This window comes from Xenopus laevis, chromosome 2L, assembly GCF_017654675.1.
Source record: "Xenopus laevis strain J_2021 chromosome 2L, Xenopus_laevis_v10.1, whole genome shotgun sequence".
NCBI lineage: Eukaryota > Metazoa > Chordata > Amphibia > Anura > Pipidae > Xenopus > Xenopus laevis.
In genome coordinates, this window is record NC_054373.1 from 10,473,694 (window position 1) to 10,491,761 (window position 18,068).

The 18,068-nt window shown below is 38.4% G+C and overlaps 1 protein-coding gene across 2 annotated transcripts in view; it reads left to right on the forward strand.

The window, feature by feature from the left end:
* The window catches only part of dscam.L (Down syndrome cell adhesion molecule L homeolog), a 325,765-nt gene that overhangs the window by 79,595 nt on the left and 228,102 nt on the right, over positions 1-18,068 (forward strand). For both annotated transcript variants that reach the window (XM_041581120.1, XM_041581121.1), the window contains exon 3: positions 1,235-1,381. In XM_041581120.1, the coding sequence (XP_041437054.1) occupies positions 1,235-1,381 (147 nt within the window). The remainder of the gene's footprint in view (positions 1-1,234; positions 1,382-18,068) is intronic.

Genomic DNA, 18,068 nt, shown 5'->3' on the forward strand with positions numbered 1-18,068 from the left:
CCCCGTCCCCCCGTTCCCCCGTCCCCTCCCCTTTATTCGTGCAAATTTTCATCATCTGGACTAGAGCAATGGGGATTGTCGTATGGGAAATTTAAAAAATGATTGTATCTCTATTCCCTGTGTATTTGAACCAATGTGGGTCTGGTTGGGCAGCATGCCGCCCCCCTCAATTCCTGCCGTCCTAGGCCTTGGTGGCCATTCCACAAATCCGGGCCTGCTTCTCCCCCGTCTATTTTCTACTGTACTGTGAACACTTTTGCCTGAGATTACTGGCAGCACTTTTATTTTTTCAGTATATACGTAACAACTAGGGATGGGCCAGTTTTGCTTTGCTGAAAAATTCGAAATGGCGAAAAATTTGAGATACTCAAGTTTTGATGCCCGCACACAGCAGCTTGTTTATATAAACTATAGTAGTACTTATCTGTTATCTACTGTGTATCCTGTGCTTGAATGGCTGCCCCCATGGCTACACAGCAGCTTGTTTATATAAACTATAGTAGTACTTATCTGTTATCTACTGTGTATCCTGTGCTTGAGTGGCTGCCCCCATGGCTACACAGCAGCTTGTTTATATAAACTATAGTAGTCTTTCTAAAGCGAACACACCAGTGCAGGACAACACTGCATTATATTTTTATTACTTTGAAATAATTTCATTTTTGATGTTGCTGTTCCTTTAACATGATGATACAAACTGGGGCAATCATGGGAAAACTACTGATATGTGACCTGTTATCCAGAATTTTTGGGACCTGGGGTTTTCCAAATAACGGTTCTTTCTGTAATTTGGATTTCCATACCTTAAGTCTACTAGAATATCGTGTAAACATTAAATAATCCCAATAGGCTGGTTTTGCCTCCAATAAGGATTAATTATATCTTAGTTGGGATCAAGTACAAGCTACTGTTTAATTATTACACAGAAAAAGGAAATCATTTTTAAAATTTGGATTGTTTGGATAAAAATGGAGTCTATGGGAGACGGCCTTTCCATAATTCGGAGCTTTCTGGATACGGGGTTTCCAGATAACGGATCCCACACCTGTATAAACGGCACGCAACCTTGAAGACTGGGTTCATTGGTTGAAGTCTGCTGCCAGACACACACTCTTGGATCATCTACTGTTGCCCGGGGGAAAGATTTGGTTGCTTATTTTTTTTTTTTTTAGAAGTGTTAATATCTCATTCTGCTGTATTTCTTGGGTCATGATTCTGTTTCCTTCCTTTTTAGTTTTACGGGAACCCTACACGGTTCGTGTGGATGATCAGAAAGCCATGAGAGGCAATGCAGTAGTGTTTAAGTGCATTATCCCCTCCTCCGTGGAGACGTACGTCACTGTTGTCTCATGGGAGAAAGACACAGTCTCACTTGTCTCAGGTAGGACTGATCTGCTTTTCATTTCTGCATAAATATAACCAAGACTTTCTGATACTAAATAACGACTATGGTATCAATTTTTATTTTGTCGTTTTGCTTCTGTGTGCCTGTTAATAGGTGATATCTGCTTCAGATAAAGGGCCTATTTATTAAACCTCAAATTTTTCTGGCCGAGGTTTTAAAGGGGAAAACTCGAATTGTTAGAGATTTATTCTATCCCCAAAGTTGCTAAAAATCCGAATATACTCCATCTCGAGATCATGTAGAAGGCAATTTCAGATATCCCTGAAGTTGTTTCTTGAAGCTGTTTTCCTCGTGAGTCTGGGTTTTTTGTCCAAGTCGAGTTTTCGCAGCGACAAATCGACAAGTCAAGTTTTTGGAGCATTAATGGTACGACACTATTTTGTTGCGTCGTTTTTTCGCTCTGACTTTTTCGAGAAAAATTATTGATACGAGTTCAATTAGTGGAAGGCTGTTTGGTCGACTTTGTTTTCATAAAAACGTGAGATTAATTGACGGGTTTAGAAAATAACCTCCTTTCCCAACTGAACTGGCAGTTTGGCAATGGCACAAAGGTTGTCCATGTACAGTAGTTGGCATGAAAACAATGGTTTTACTAGCCAGTGTACTCAAGGTCGGACTGGAGCACGGTGGGCGAACGCCAGTAGGCATCGAGCATACACGCCTCGCTGGACATTTTTATTTTGGGGCTCAGCAGCTTAGGGTCTGGGCCGGCGGGGGCCCACCGGGTTTTTTCCCGGTATCCCAGTGGCCCAGTCCTACACTATGGGGCAGATTTATCAGAGATCGAGGTGAATTTTTCAAATTCAAAAAATTTGAATTTCAAGCTATTTTTTTGTGTACTTCGACTAGGGAATAGTCCAAAAACCTGCTGAATTGCTGTTTTTAGCCTATAAAACCTATTTGGAGTCAATTGGTGGACTTTGAAAAATCTAAGTTTTTATGGGGAAAAACTGAGATTCGAATTCGATCGTATGCGCTATTCCTTCGATTTGTATTATTCGAATTTCGCCAAATATGGACCTGTTCGATCGAAAATGGACCTATCCGCCCACAAAAAACTTCGACTTGATTTCGGTCGGTCTTTTTGAATTCAAATTTCGAAGTTCTTCAAATTCGAAATTTGACCCTTGATAAATCTGCCCCTGAGTGTACTTGTTTGCCAGTTCATACGAATACAGATTTGCATTGGTTTATATCAATAAAATAAAATCACTTGGAAATATGAATAAAAAAACTAAGCTTTAGTGAGCATAAAGAATATTAACTGCTGGTGAATATTACTAGTAGACTAAAACAGATTTCCCAAAAGAGTCATTTTCCTGTTAAGTTTTCCTCTAAAGCAAGAATTCAGATATTCAGTTCATGTTCTCTGCTGAATGGAATTTTCTTATTGCTGATTTTTTTTTATAACATCATAATTTGACTGTATTATGGAAAATCTGAAATGAAAATTGCATGTTATTGTATTATTGTGGCTCTAAGTATGATGGGTGAATTACCATGCTCTGTTAAAAGCTTTTATGAATGAGTTGCTTAGTAGGGATGTAGCGAACGGCGGAAAAAATATTCGCGAACATATTCGCGAACTTGCGTCAAAAATGCGAACGGTTCGCGAACGTCGCGAACCCCATAGACTTCAATTGGAAGGCGAATTTTAAAAGCTAGAAAAGACATTTCTGGCCAGAAAAATGATTTTAAAGTTGTTTAAAGGGTGCAACGACCTGGACAGTGGCATGCCAGAGGGGGATCAAGGGCAAAAATGTATCTGAAAAATACATTGTTGACACAGCGCTGCGTTTTGTGCTGTAAAGGGCAGAAATCACACTACGTCACTCAGGTGATGTTTCTGGACACGGAATGTGAAAAAGCTCACACAGCGAGGTGGCACTTGGTTAAAGACTGGGCAAACAATGCCTGCAAGGGCAACGTATACAGTAGTGGATACGGATATTATATATTACAATATATTATTGCTGCTGTATCACTCAGGTGATGTTTACGGACACAGAATTATTATTGTTATTTAGACAGAATGTGAAAAAGCTCACACAGCTAGGTGGCACTTGCATACCTCCCAACTGTCCCTCTTTTGACCACTCAACCCCCTGTCCCTCTTTTGTACTGGAAAGTCCCTCTTTTCTCTGAACTGAACAGCTAACTTAATTAGCTTTTGGCAAAGAGCTCAGAACAGCTAACAGGTGCAAATAAGATACTTTGTAACAATTTTGACTCTGGTTGGTGCTGGTAGTGATGAACTACTAGGAGGAGCAGCACACCAGTCCCACTCCCCAACACAGCTAGACTAATAGCACTGGGCTCTTATAGTAGCAAAGTAAAAAAACAAAAAAGAAAATAAAAGCAGTCCTTACAAGGACTATTGGGTTACAGGCAGCAGTCAGCAGATGAGAGATCAGCAGCAGGACAGCTGCCCACAGCAGCTACATACAGAGCACTGCAGTAGAAGGTAGATTACTAGCCAGCAAAGCTACCTAACCTAAAATGTCCCTCAAATCCCTGCAGAGTTCTGTCCCTACAATACAGAGCAGTATCAAGCAGATTACTAGCCAGCAAAGTTACTATCAACTGTTCCTCAAATCACTAACCAGCTCTCTCCCTACACTAGCTCTTCCAAGCACACACAGGCAGAATGAAAAAACGCTGCAGGAAGGAGAGTGGTCCAGGGGGTGTAGGGGTGGTCCAGGAGGGAGAGCTTCCTGATTGGCTGCCATGTATCTGCTGGTCTGGGGTGAGAGGTCAAAAATAAGCGCCAGCTAAGGCGAACCCAAATTGGCGAACGTCGCGCGACGTTCGCGAACATTCGGCGGACGCGAACAGTCGATGTTCGCGCGAATTAGTTCGCAGGCGAACAGTCCGCGACATCCCTATTGCTTAGGAACAAGGTCTCAGCTATTGTAAGTCACAATGGAAACAGAATGAAAGTCATTAATTTGGCTCCCGGAATGAAGTGGTCAGCTGTGTAACTGCTGGAGGAGGGAAGCTCAGATGGCAAATGTGTAGCCTTCTAGGTGTTTTTGAACAATATTTCCCAGGAATCTTATAGTTGGGGTGACCAAGGTTGCACAACATCCACCTACAGTGGTTTCACCACCAAAAGGAGTAGTGCTGTGGAATAGGTACATAAATCCTTTGACTTCTCAGTTTTTTAAAAGAAACAGTGACACCAAAAACTGAAAGTATATCAAAGTAATTAAAATATAATGTACTATTGCTCTGCACTGGTAAAACTGGTCTGTTTCCTTCAGAAACACTAGTATAGTTTACATAAACAAGCTGCTGTGTAGCCATGGGGGCAGCCATTCAAGCACAGGATACACAGTAGATAACAGATAAGTACTACTATAGTTTATATAAACAAGCTGCTGTGTAGCCATGGGACAGCCATTCAAGCACAGGATACACAGTAGATAACAGATAAGTACTACTATAGTTTATATAAACAAGCTGCTGTGTAGCCATGGGGCAGCCATTCAAGCACAGGATACACAGTAGATAACAGATAAGTACTACTATAGTTTATATAAACAAGCTGCTGTGTAGCCATGGGGGCAGCCATTCAAGCACAGGATACACAGTGGATAACAGATAAGTACTACTATAGTTTATATAAACAAGCTGCTGTGTAGCCATGGGGGCAGCTGAAAAAAGGAGAAAAGGCACAGGTACATAGCAGATAACATATATATCACCATTGTATTGGACAAGGCTTATCTGTTATATGCAATGTAAGCTGTGTCTTTTGTCTAGCTTGAATGGCTGCCCCCATGGCTAAGCTGCTTAACAGCAGCTTGTTTATATAAACTATAGTAGTACTTATCTGTTATCTACTGTGTATCCTGTGCTTGAATGGCTGCCCCCATGGCTACACAGCAGCTTGTTTATATAAACTATAGTAGTACTTATCTGTTATCTACTGTGTATCCTGTGCTTGAATGGCTGCCCCCATGGCTACACAGCAGCTTGTTTATATAAACTATAGTAGTACTTATCTGTTATCTACTGTGTATCCTGTGCTTGAATGGCTGCTAACAGTACTCAAGTATCAGTGCAGAGTAAGCGCAGCAGAGCTCATGAGCTCACAGACTGGGGGTCAGGGCCCATCAGGGCTGTCACATCAGGGCCCCCGCACCCCCAAAAAGGGACCCCACACCCTCCACAGGGCCCCCTCCCAGTGACAAACCCCCCTACCCAATCGTGAACTCCCCCTCTCCAGTCGCAAACCTGCCTCTATCTAGGGTAGTAGGTAGGGGCTTTTCTTATTGGGGGAGTTATTTCTCCTTTAATGTAGATTGGACAATTTCTTTTATTTATTAATAACATATCTTTTATTGGGCAAAATCTAATTTTCATCCCCTATATTTATAAGTTCAACTGCCTTATAATATATCGGTGAATATTTCTATATAATAAAAGAAAGTGCCTCGCTGTAAGTCTCTATTAAAATGAAACAGAATTGACAGTTGTCTGACTGTCACTGCGGGAGGGAGAGGAGTGTCCATGATTGTGTACCCCAGGGAAAGGCATTATATTCTGCATTTACACCCGCAGTTATTGCTGCACAATGCTGGAATGCCCTGTCTTTGATGGACTGTATTCATAAGCTGGAAGAAAACCCAATCCCCCAATGAGCACTTTGCGCTGTACATATGCATAAGCCATTCATTATGTATCGCTCGGCAGTGCAGTAAAGCATATTTGCTAATGAGTGTGATTGCTGCTGCTTAAACACTGCACCACTGAGCCCCTCATTGAGCGAGGAGCAAAGAAAAAAAACGAAATCAATAAATCTTTGAATTAATCATGGCGCTGTCAAGGAGAATTATGGGTGCTTGAAATGAAACGGTTGTTATGAGTCCACAGTAGCCATTTTGTGGTCTCTCGTTGTGAGTATAGACGGGCTTGAGTTGTAGCCTTTTCCTCTTTAGTTAAGCCTGGTCAGCAAACCATGGCGACTTTTACTGTCTGCCGATAGATTTTTATTGTTTCTAAATGAATTGCTCCATTGCTGGTGAGATTCGTCTCCGTTATTAATGCGGCTGGGGTTTAGAAAGGGCGGGTCACCATTAAGTTAACTTTTAGTCTACTATAGATTGATCAATTCTAAGCAACTTTTCAGTTGGTCTTTGTTATTTAATTTTTACAGTTTTGTTTAATTGTTTGCCTTCTTCTTCTGACTCCTTCCAGTTTTCAAATGGGGGTCACTGACCCCATCTAAAAAAAAAAAAAAGTTCTGTAAGGCTACACGTTAAGGGAGTTATTTACTAAACCTTGAATTTATCTAGTCGGGCTTTTTGGGGCAAAAACTCTTGTTTTGGGTGGCAAACAACAAACATGAATTTTTATAGATTTATTATACCCCAATGCTGCAAAAAGCCAAGGATCTGAAAAAATCCGCCATCTCAGACCTGTCAAGGTCCCGTATAAGTCAATGGGAAAGGCACCCATGAAAATTCGAGCTTTTGAATTGTATTTTTTGGTCAAAACTTACATTTTTGGGTAAAAACAAGAAATGTTCCAGATTTATTATGCCCCGACCCTGGAAAAAGCTTGAATCCAAAAATACACCATCTACAGTAAAACCTGTCGAGGTCATGTACGAGTCAATGGCAGAGGTCCCTTGAACTATTTGAAGATGTTAATAGTCTGTTTGAAGTTCGAGTTTTTTTCTGAGAGTTTTGCCCAAAAACTCGAATGATTCGGGCGATTCAAGTTTATTTTCACCAACAACTCAATCTGACTTAATTTGAGTTTTTGGGTTGCTGGACTCAAACTCGCAGATTCTGGTTTTTGCTATTCAAGTTTTTTCTTAAATAAAAAAACCATTTGAGTTTCGAGTGTGTTTGAGTTTATTCGAGGTAAAAAAAAAAAACACTCAACCTTCGATAAATAACCCTCTATGTGCCTACATGCCACCCCCCTCCCACCCCTCACCAATACAGCACGTTGCACATTGCACGTTGCCTTCCCAGTTGAGCATGAGCCCTCATTTCTCCAAACAGAGCAGAGTTAGATTATCAAGATTTTATTTACATATTTTTTAAAAAAAACAAAAAAACACATCAGTTAATAGTGCTACTCCAGCAGAATTCTGCACTGAAAACCATTTTTCAAAAGAGCAAACAGATTTTTTTATATTCAATTTTGAAATCTGACTAGACATATTGTCCGTTTCCCAGGTGTCCCCAGTCATGTGACTTGTGTTCTGATAAACTTCAGTCACTCTTTACTGCTGTACTGCAAGTTGGAGTGATATCACCCCTCCCTTTCCCAACCCCCTCCCCCAGCAGCCTAACAACAGAACAATGGGAAGGTAATCAGATAGCAGCTCCCTAACACAAGATAACAGCTGCCTGGTAGATCTAAGAACAACACTCAATAGTAAAATCCAGGTCCCACTGAGACACATTCAGTTACATTGAGTAGGAGAAACAACAGCCTGCCAGAAAGCAGTTCCATCCTAAAGTGCTGGCTCTTTCTGAAATCACATGACCAGGCAAAATGACCTGAGATGCACCTACACACCAATATTACAACTAAAAAATACACTTGCTGGTTCAGGAATGAAATTTTATATTGTAGAGTGAATTATTTGCAGTGTAAACGGTGTCATTTAGGAATAAAAACTACACCATAAAATCATGACAGAATCCCTTTAATATTTTCTGCAATTAATATAAATCTGCTTCAGTAATGAGGTGTGAGCTGCAATGTCTATAGCCAGTAAGTGTGAAGGAGGTTGGAAGTGATAGTCTGATATATCTGGATTAAACTAATGTTTAGTAGCAGCTCAATATCTCACATTCGCAGAAACACACTCATATGCTGGCAGATTCTAATTAAATTGCAATTTGTATTATTGGATAGCAAAGAAGAAACCTAACACTTTCTGTGTTTTTTTCCCCACCAGTTTTTGTTTAATCGCTCACTAAACACTTTCATATAATCAGCTTTAAACGGTAAATGACCTGGCTGTGTCATAATCCTCGACTTTGCCTTAAATACTTAACACCAGGGCAAGTAAACAAGTGGCAAATACTGAATGTACAGCAGTATCTAAATGTTGCTTAATTAGTGAGCTAATTCATTTAGTCAAAGAACTGCTATATAAACTGCCTCATGCCTTTAGGGCAGAGATACACGCTGCTATTTCGGGCGACTAATCTCCCTGAACTGCCTTCCCGCCGGGTAGAATGTAAATCACCGGTGGAATTGCACTCGGAATGCTTCGTTTTTCCAAAGTGACCCGAAGTTGCCTCACAAGGAAACTTCGGGCGACTTCGGAAACAGCAGCGTGTGTCTCTGCCCTTAAAGGGAAAGTGTTAAATAACTATACTACAGCTCTGTTCTGTACTATGTTTATTTTTATAATGCTGTTATCAGAGAAGCAGCTACAGAGGGGAATGCTCTATCCCTGACACTATGTAAATGGCTGTAAAGCAAGGGAACTGCATAACTGCAGCTGGTCACTTGGTCTGGATTGTCAACCTAATTTAACTTACCCTTTTCTATTGAAACATATTGAAACTAGTGATGCACCGAATCCAGGATTCGGTTCGGGATTTGGCCAGGATTCGGCCTTTTTCAGCAGGATTCATTTTTAGCCACATTAATTTTCAGGGTTTAGTTTTACTTTAAAAGTTTGAAGTATTGGCCCTGGCAGGTGTTTTGCCAGCTAGACTGGTGGCCGTGTGGAAGAAACATGTCTTGGGCAGAACATGGAAGTGACTAAAACACACCACAGGGATATAACTACAGAGGAAGCAGACCCTGCAGCTGCCCAGGCGATAGAAGTTAAATAAACATTGGTAAAATAGGTCAACCTGTAGACATTTTGGAGGCCTAAAAATTAATTTGCTGTGGGGCCCCATTAATATCTAGTTACTCCACTGACACACCCAGTATATAATACAACTGGTATTGGCATCTCTGCACAGTGATATTTAAAGAAGAATTAAGGCTTAAGAATGAAGTAACTAGAAATGCTGCATAATATGTTTTGGGGTCCTATACCAGCCCAAAGGCCACCACAGCCCTTTAACATTGAAGATTGTACTGTTGAAAATGGCCCTAGTAGCTCTCCGTCCCCTTTTCTGCTCATGCTCTGGGCCACTGCTTCAGTTTATATGGCAGTCAGACTTCATTTTCTGCTTGATGATTTGAGCTTCTCAGCCCAGAGCACACTGAGCATGTGCAGTGCCACTGACACACAAAAGATGGACTAACAAGATGGAGAGCTACTGTGACAGTTTTGAAGGCCTGGATAAAGAACTGCAGAACCTTTAGGTTGGTGCAGTAAGTTCAGTATCTAACATATGATATTTCTAAACATATTTGTTATTGGGTTTTATTTCTCCTCTGAATTAATGTTGCAATAACATGGCTGTACTGCCTGTCTCTGGCCGTGGCGTCTCAATACGTAATATGTTAAAATGGGGTTTGTTGCTTAATAAATTGGGAATGGGGATCACAGTAGGGATGGGCGAATTTGACCCATTTAGTTTCACCAAAAATTCGCCGCCGGCGAAATGTCGCCAACGCCCATTAAAGTCTATTGGCATCAAAAAAAATTTGTTTTTGAATTTTGAAATTATTTTGATGCCATACAAGTCTATGGGCGTCATTTTTGTGACGAAACAAAGTGAAAAAATTTGCCCATCCCTAATCACTGTAATAAGCTGTCAAGCTTGCTTTATAAATATTTTGAATGCTGTTATTCAAACAAGGCGCTTGGCAAAGAGGTGTATAAAAATAGGAAGGGGTGGCAGCCTATTGGGTTTATTTAATGTTTAAATATGGATGAATGTGTCCCGTTCCACTTCGCTGAAAAATTAGTGAATTTCCTGTGAAATTTGCGAAATGGTGAAAAATTTGCAAAACACGAATTTTGACGCCCGTGTCAATTCTGACGCTTGGGTCAATCTGGACGCTGGCATTAAAGTCAAAGGGTGTCTGAATAATGTTGACACGTGATGGTTTTGACGCAAGCGACTTTTCCGACGCGCATCCAAAATCTTTTGATGCTGGCAAATTTTAGAATTTATTTGCCAGCGACGAAACGTGGAAGTTTGCCACAATTTCACGAATGACTAATTTATTTACCCATCACTATTTTCTAGTAGACTTAAGGTATGAAGATCCAAATTACAGAAAGAACCGTTATCCGAAAAACCCCAGGTCCCGACCATTCTCCAAACCAACAAGTAATAATACCATACAGAAAATACAGCACTCACAGAATTTGTGGAATAGCCAAATAATTAATTTATTTGATATATTAAGATCAACATTTCTGCCTACATCTCGATAATGGTCTATGATGTAGACCGAAACGTTGATCTTCTTAATAAATTAAAGGAACAGAAACACCAACAACTGAAAATGTATCCATGAAATTAACATATAGGGGCAGATTTATCAAGGGTCGAATTTGGAATGAAAAAAACTTCGAAATTCGAATGATAAAAGACCAACCGAAATTTATTAACTGAACTGAAGTAACCGTGCAATCGATCTAAAACAGCAATTCGGCAGGCTTTTAGATGGCGAATGGTCGAAGTTGAATTTTTAAAGAGACAGTACATGATGAATTTCGAAATTCGAATTTACGAATCCTTTTCAAATTGAAATCGAATTTCCACTATTCCCTAGTCGAAGTACACAAAAATTAGCTTGAAATTCGAATTTTTTTAATAAGAGTTTTCACTTCGACCTTTGATAAATCTGCCCCCAAATGTTAATTACTTTAAAAAACACAAAAAGTCTTTGGCTTTTTCACAAATCCTGTAAATGCTTGATTTTCTGTATGGTATATATATATATATATATATATATATATATATATATATATATATATATATATATATATATATATATATATATATATATATATATATACACATATATATATATATATTTATATATATATATATATATATATATATTTATGTCAGTCGTATATATATATATATATATATATATATATATATATATATATATATATATATATATATATATAAATACATACAAACCATGCCATTATTTTATACTACCCCAGACCTGGCACAAATTTAGGTAAAAAGCCATTTAAAAAAAGCCATAAAAGTGATAAAAAAAAGTGGGGCTGGTGTTTATGTGTATGTTTATATATATATATATATTTATGTCAGTCGTATATATATATATATATATATATATATATATATATATATATATATATATATATATATATATATATATATATAAAAATACATACAAACCATGCCATTATTTTATACTACCCCAGACCTGGCACAAATTTAGGTAAAAAGCCATTTAAAAAAAGCCATAAAAGTGATAAAAAAAAAGTGGGGCTGGTGTTTATGTGGCTTTTATCAAGCTAACACCTTTTTTGACAAATTTCCAGTCGGCTGCACATCCACAAAAAAAAAATCAATCGATGGCTTTATAAATTCGTATGATTTTACAAGGCATGCCATCCCGATTCCAGAGCTTTTTCTTTTTTTTTATTTCCCCTTATAAATAAGCCCCTCCTGTAATAAGATGAATCTCTGCTTCTAGGACTTGTGTTGTGTAAAATCCCCCCGCAGGGTATTACTCTGAACTAATCCAGAAATGCCCCAAATGTGTCAGAGATAGCTATGCTTGTGTACACTCATTTTTAATAAAAACAAAAAGCATCAGTGTCTCTGTATAATGTTTTATTTTTCACACGGCACCCGAAATGAAGCCAATTAAATAGAAAATGAATGCTGTACCAGGCAGCTAGTCTAAAAAGTGCCATAAAAAACCACAATGAAATGATAATATATAAAGTAGATTTGCAGTAACAGCAACTGTCATACAGTATTAGGCACTGGCTCAGTCGATTGCAAGCAGCACGTTGTGTTGTGTTTGGCAAGCACTGTCATGGATTCTGCCCAAGGTTTGTAATTAAAATCAATGTTTTATTATATTGTTTTCTTTTAACCTGCATTTTGCATTCATTAGCAAGTTACTATAAATTCTGTATATTATTAAAATGTAAACGTTGCCACTGTTTCATTCTCCCCCCGTGAATTTATTTAATGAAAATATTCGGAGATGATTATTTGTTTTCTTTTTGTTTTATTCTTCTCCAAACTTCATGAAAATGTTACTGGCTTAGCTTGCAGGGTTAGCCATGCCTAAGCGCCTATGGTCTCTGGGGCTACTGCAAGCTCTTTATAGCCGGCCAACTTTTGGACAGACCATGGGGCCCATTCACTTAGCTCGAGTGAAGGAAAAGAGGAAAAATAGTTTGAATTTCGAATGGTCGAATATGGCTACTTCAACCATTGAATGGGCTACTTCGACCTTCGACCTTTGACTTTGAATCGAACGATTCAAACTAAAATTCATTCAACCATTCGATAGTCGAAGTACTGTCTCTTTAAAAAATTATTCGACCCCCTAGTTCGCCACCTAAAACCTACCGAGGCCAATGTTAGCCTATGGGGAAGGTCCTCATAGGCTTCCTAACAATTTTCTGATCGAAGGAAAATCCTTCGATCGATGGATTAAAATCCTTCGAATCGTTCGATCATAGGAATAGCACTAAATCCTTCGACTTCGATATTCGAAGTTGAAGGATTTAACTTCGACGGTCGAATATCGAGGGTTAATTAACCCTCGATATTCGACCCTAGGTAAATGTGCCCCCATGGGTGCAACTGAGGTTAACTGTGAGAGGCACATTTATCAAAGGTCAAATTTCGAATTCATGTAAAAACTTTTTAACTCTAATAAATATGAATATACTCTAAATTCAATTGGGGGGGTTATTTATTAAAAAAATTGAATATCTATCGAATGAATATTACTGACCCAAAAACTCGAATCAAATTCAACTAAACTCGAATCAAGTTTTTTCTCCAAAAACAACTCTAATGTAAGGAAGGCTAGTAACATCTTCAAATTGATCATTGGACCTCTGCCATTGACTTATACATGAACTCGGCAGGTTTTAGGTGGCGAATAGTCAAATTCGAATTTTTGAAGGAGCAAAGTTTGATGAATCTCGAAATTTGAATTAAAATTCAAGTCGAGTTCACAATTCAAATTTCAGTGTTTTGACCATAAAAATTTTTTTAATTCAAATAAATTTTCAATTCGACCCTTAGGGTCGAATTGAAAATTAAGGGTCGAATTTCAAGCTTGAAAAACTTCGAAATTCGAATTTAAAAGACCAACCGAAATTAAATTGAAGGGTTTTTTTTTGGCTGAATAGGTCTGTTTTTGATCTTATTTGAATAGTGTGAATGGAAGTATTAGCGCAATCGATCAAATTCGAATCAGAATTTTTCCCAAAAAAATTAGATTTTTCAAAGTCCACCAATTGACTCCAAATGGAGGTACCCCATAGGCTAAAACAGCAATTCTGCAGGTTTTAGATGGCGATTGGTCGAAGTCGGATTTTTAAAGAGACAGTACATGACAAATTTCTAATTTTCAAATTTTTTTCAAATTCGAAACTAATTTGGATGATTCCCTAGTCGAAGTACACAAAATTCAAAATTTTTTAATTCGAATTTTCACTTCGACCTTTGATAAATCTGTCTCTTATTGTACAGTTAAAAGAAGTCCCCATTGTGCAGTGGTCCATTTGGTGAAGTATGGTGTTTTGGGGTGTAGTCAGTACAGAGACATACCATAAAACTATGCCAGCATACATATTACTGGCTAACACTTAACTCCCAACATTTAAAAACATTGTAAACATTTAAAAAGGAGAATAATTTCAGCTGCAACTCTGATGTAACTGGTCACACACAGTTAAAACTCAATATTACCATCATTCCCCTCAAAAACTCAGCCTACATCAAAGGCCCAATGTATAACCCTTTTTCGGGTAGGGCTTTTCAATGCCAAAAATTCGAAAAAGTCGCAGAAAAGAAAGAGCAACTTTTCCCAGATTTCTTACGTGACAAAATAGCGACAATACTGCGACAATTCAGAATCTGAAAATACTCCGGTTAAAACCTGCCAAAATCATGTAGAAGTCAATGGCAGATGTCCCTCTTACAACTGGAAGATGTCTCTTTCATTCGTGGTTTTAGAGGTTTTTGGGTGTTTTTGACGCTGGCTTTTGTGCGACAATATGAAAAAGCCGTAGTTATTGTGTGACTTTTCCCGTTCGTGCTTTTTTCAGTTCAGATCTTTTAATAAATTTCATGACATTCGTGGTTTTGGAGAAAGGGACTTTAGCCGAAAGTTTCAAATACCTCTAAAACGGCTAAAATGAGACTGTTGATAAATAGGTCTCTAAGGGGGTTATTTATCAAAGTTCAAATTTATCTCAATATTTTCTGCTACTCCGATCAAATTCGCTTGGGTTTTTTGCGCTTATTTATTATTACATTTTCCCGAAAATTTGCTTTGCGGGAAAAATATCAGATGTTCACGATTTTTTTTTTGATTTTTCATCCAATTTTCACTATTTTTTTTGATTTTTCATCCGATTTTCATGATTTTTTTGGACTTTTCATCCAATTTTCACGATGTTTTTGGAATTTTCACCCGAAAACTCCGACTTTTGCCTGAAAACTCCAAAAACTTCGGGGTATTGCATGAAATCCAGCGCACATCAAAAAATCATTGGGACTTCTCCCATTGACTAATATACAACCTCGACAGGTCTGAGATGCCGTATTTTCTGATTCTGACTTTTCCATCCTCGGGGTTTAATAAATTATGAAAAATTTGTGATTTTCTAAAAGTCCGATTTTATAAAAAAAATTACACAAATTTTTCGTGATTTTTGCATTCGAAGTTTCGTAAATAACCCCCTAAAGTGTCCCTGCCTATGTTTTGGAGTCCAAAACTCAGGACTCTCCCACCTAAATTGGGACCTTTTGGTCTTGGTCTGTGCCGATATGTAATAATAAAAGTTTTTACATTCTTCTAAGATGTCGGGGAGTGCTGTGTAGGTTGGTTGGACTACTGGGAAATATGCCAATTATCTGCCAATTTGTCTGCTCATTGCACTCATTCTTAGCTAAACATGACATCCAATAGCTTCTAGGTATACACAGTGTTTCTTCACAATGCTCTGTATTTTTTTAGGTCTTCAGGCTTTTCAATGTCATGTTTATTATGAGTATGAACGCAATCACAAGAAGCATTAATATGACATTGAGAAGTCTGAAGACCAAAACAGGAGACAGAATATTCTGAAGAATTGAGTTTTGGTCCAGGCCCCTTAGAGGTTCAAAATGTGTAGAGGGCCCCATTATTTTTTCCAGTATTTTCTCATTATATATGAAAGATTTGCTGTAGGAGACATTCAGGGAATTTGCCCGTCACTAACGGTGAGTTCTGATGTCATTTCTGTCACATGACTCGCTGAAACTTGTGTATTATAATAAATAAAGTACCCCCTGTTGCAAAATATGAGGATATTAGAAGTTACCTCGGAGTTCCATGATCTGTGTAAAAACACTCGGCCTTCAGCCTTGCATTTTTATATGGTCATGAAACTCCTCAGTAACTTATAATATCCTTATATTTTACAAGAGGGGGGTACTTTATTCACTATATTGTACTCTTATAATCATTGCCTTGAGGAAAGCCTTCGGTTTTTTATTGACTCGTTCCAAATCTTGGCTGATGCTTCTGGTTTTTAGTTCGCTGCCCATGTGAATAATCCTTTTCGAGTCACTCGGCAGCTGTACGGGAGAGATAGTGGGATATTAGAGCCTGGGATATTTCACCACAGAGCTTCTAAAATCAAATGATTCTTTTTTGCATAATCTTGCCAGACTCCCCCATCCCATTTCAATCTGTTTAGCATAACATGAAGAGAACAAATCTTCTTTATAACGTGACCTTATGTGTTCCTTCTCTCCTTTCCAGTTTATTAGACTAATTTATTTTTAACTCGCCATTAATATGGTTTTCCCCCAGTCTGACTGGCAAGGGTAAAAGAAACGCTGATAAATATTGGAGCTGGTGCAGGGTAACCAAGAGTTCAATCCTGTGATGCTGCTCAGACTGAATAGGAAATGAAGCTAAATCAGCATTTTCATTCCAGCGTCTCTTATCTTTTCTATCTTTCTCTCATCTCTCCCACCAGTTCCTCCAGCTTCCTTCCAAAAGGCACCTTGCTCAGCCGTGAACCATTGCTTAAAGGATGTGGTTCACCTTTAAGTATGGAATGGATAATTCTAAGCAACTTTTCAATTGGCCTTCATTTATTATTTGTTATTAGTTTTTCAATGATTTGCCTTCTTCTTCTTCTGATACTTTCCAGCTTTCAAATGGGGGGTCACTGACCCCATCTACAAAACAAATGCTCTGTGAGGCTACAAATATATTGTTATTGTAACTTTATATTTCTCATCTTTCAATTCAGGCATCTCCTGTTCATATTCCAATCTCTTATTCAAATAAATACATGGTTGCTAAGGGAATTTGGACCCTAGCAACCAGACTGCTGAAATTGCAAACTGGAGAGCTGCTGAATAAAAAGCTAAATAACTCAAAAAGCACACATAAAAACAAATGAAAAACAATTGCAAATTGTCTAAGAATATCCCTCTCTACATCATACTAACAGTTAATTGAAAAGTGAACAACCCCTTTAACAGTATCCTAAGGTTTCACCATTGTATGAAGCTAAAGTATGTGTATGTGTTGTATATAGTGATGGGCGAAAAATGTCACCATTGTTGTATTTGCGGCAAATTTGGCAGCTTCACCGTAAGCGAATTTGTTTGCAAAAACAAGGCAAAAATTTCCAACGCAACTTGTTTCGCCGGGCATCAAAATAAAAAGATGCGCATGTCAAAAAAAAAACGACATGCAACAAAAAAAATGGCGTGTGACAAACACACGGCAAACCAGTTTTGCGAATTTATCCAGAAATTTGCGAAATAATTGGGGCAAAGCGAAACACAGCAGTTTTGCCTCCATTAGTGATGGGCGTATCAATACGCCTGGCAAGAATTTGCGGCGAATTTCAACGTTTTTCTGCCGGCGAATGAATTTGCAAATCTCCCATGAAAATTTGCAGGCGAAAATTCATCAATTTCCAATTTTCCTGATTTTGCATGAAAAAGTCAAATTTTCACTATTTTTTTGTGGAATTGTCCGAATTTCATGACTTTTTCGAGAAAATTGCCAATTTTCACAATTTTTGTGAAAATGTCTGAATTTCACTATTTTTTCATAAACTTTCCAATTTCAGGATTTTTTCATTGTTTGTCGTTTCGCAAATTTCACTACAACTAGTGATGGGGGCTAGCGATTTTGCCAATTTCCCGCAAAATTCGCGAATCGCTTGCCCCCATCGCTAGTTGTATGCTGTATGCAACAGGAAATATGACTGCAAGCAGATATTATTGATGTTACTGGGGGGGCCTCACAGCAATTCTTCTTCAGGCCCCCAGAGGTTAACCTGCTTTACCAATATTTATTGAAATTATATATGAATATGGGGCCCCTATACCCCCTGGGCCTCCCTGCAGCCACAACGTCTGCTTTCTCTGTAGTTACGTCTCTGCCTACAAGTCACATTCAAATCATCATGGTTCTTTGACCCATAACCCAAAGATAATGACAGCAAAGCTCTGGGCTCCCATTGGTTTAGGGTAGGGATGCACCGAATCCAGGATTCGGTTCGGCCTTTTTC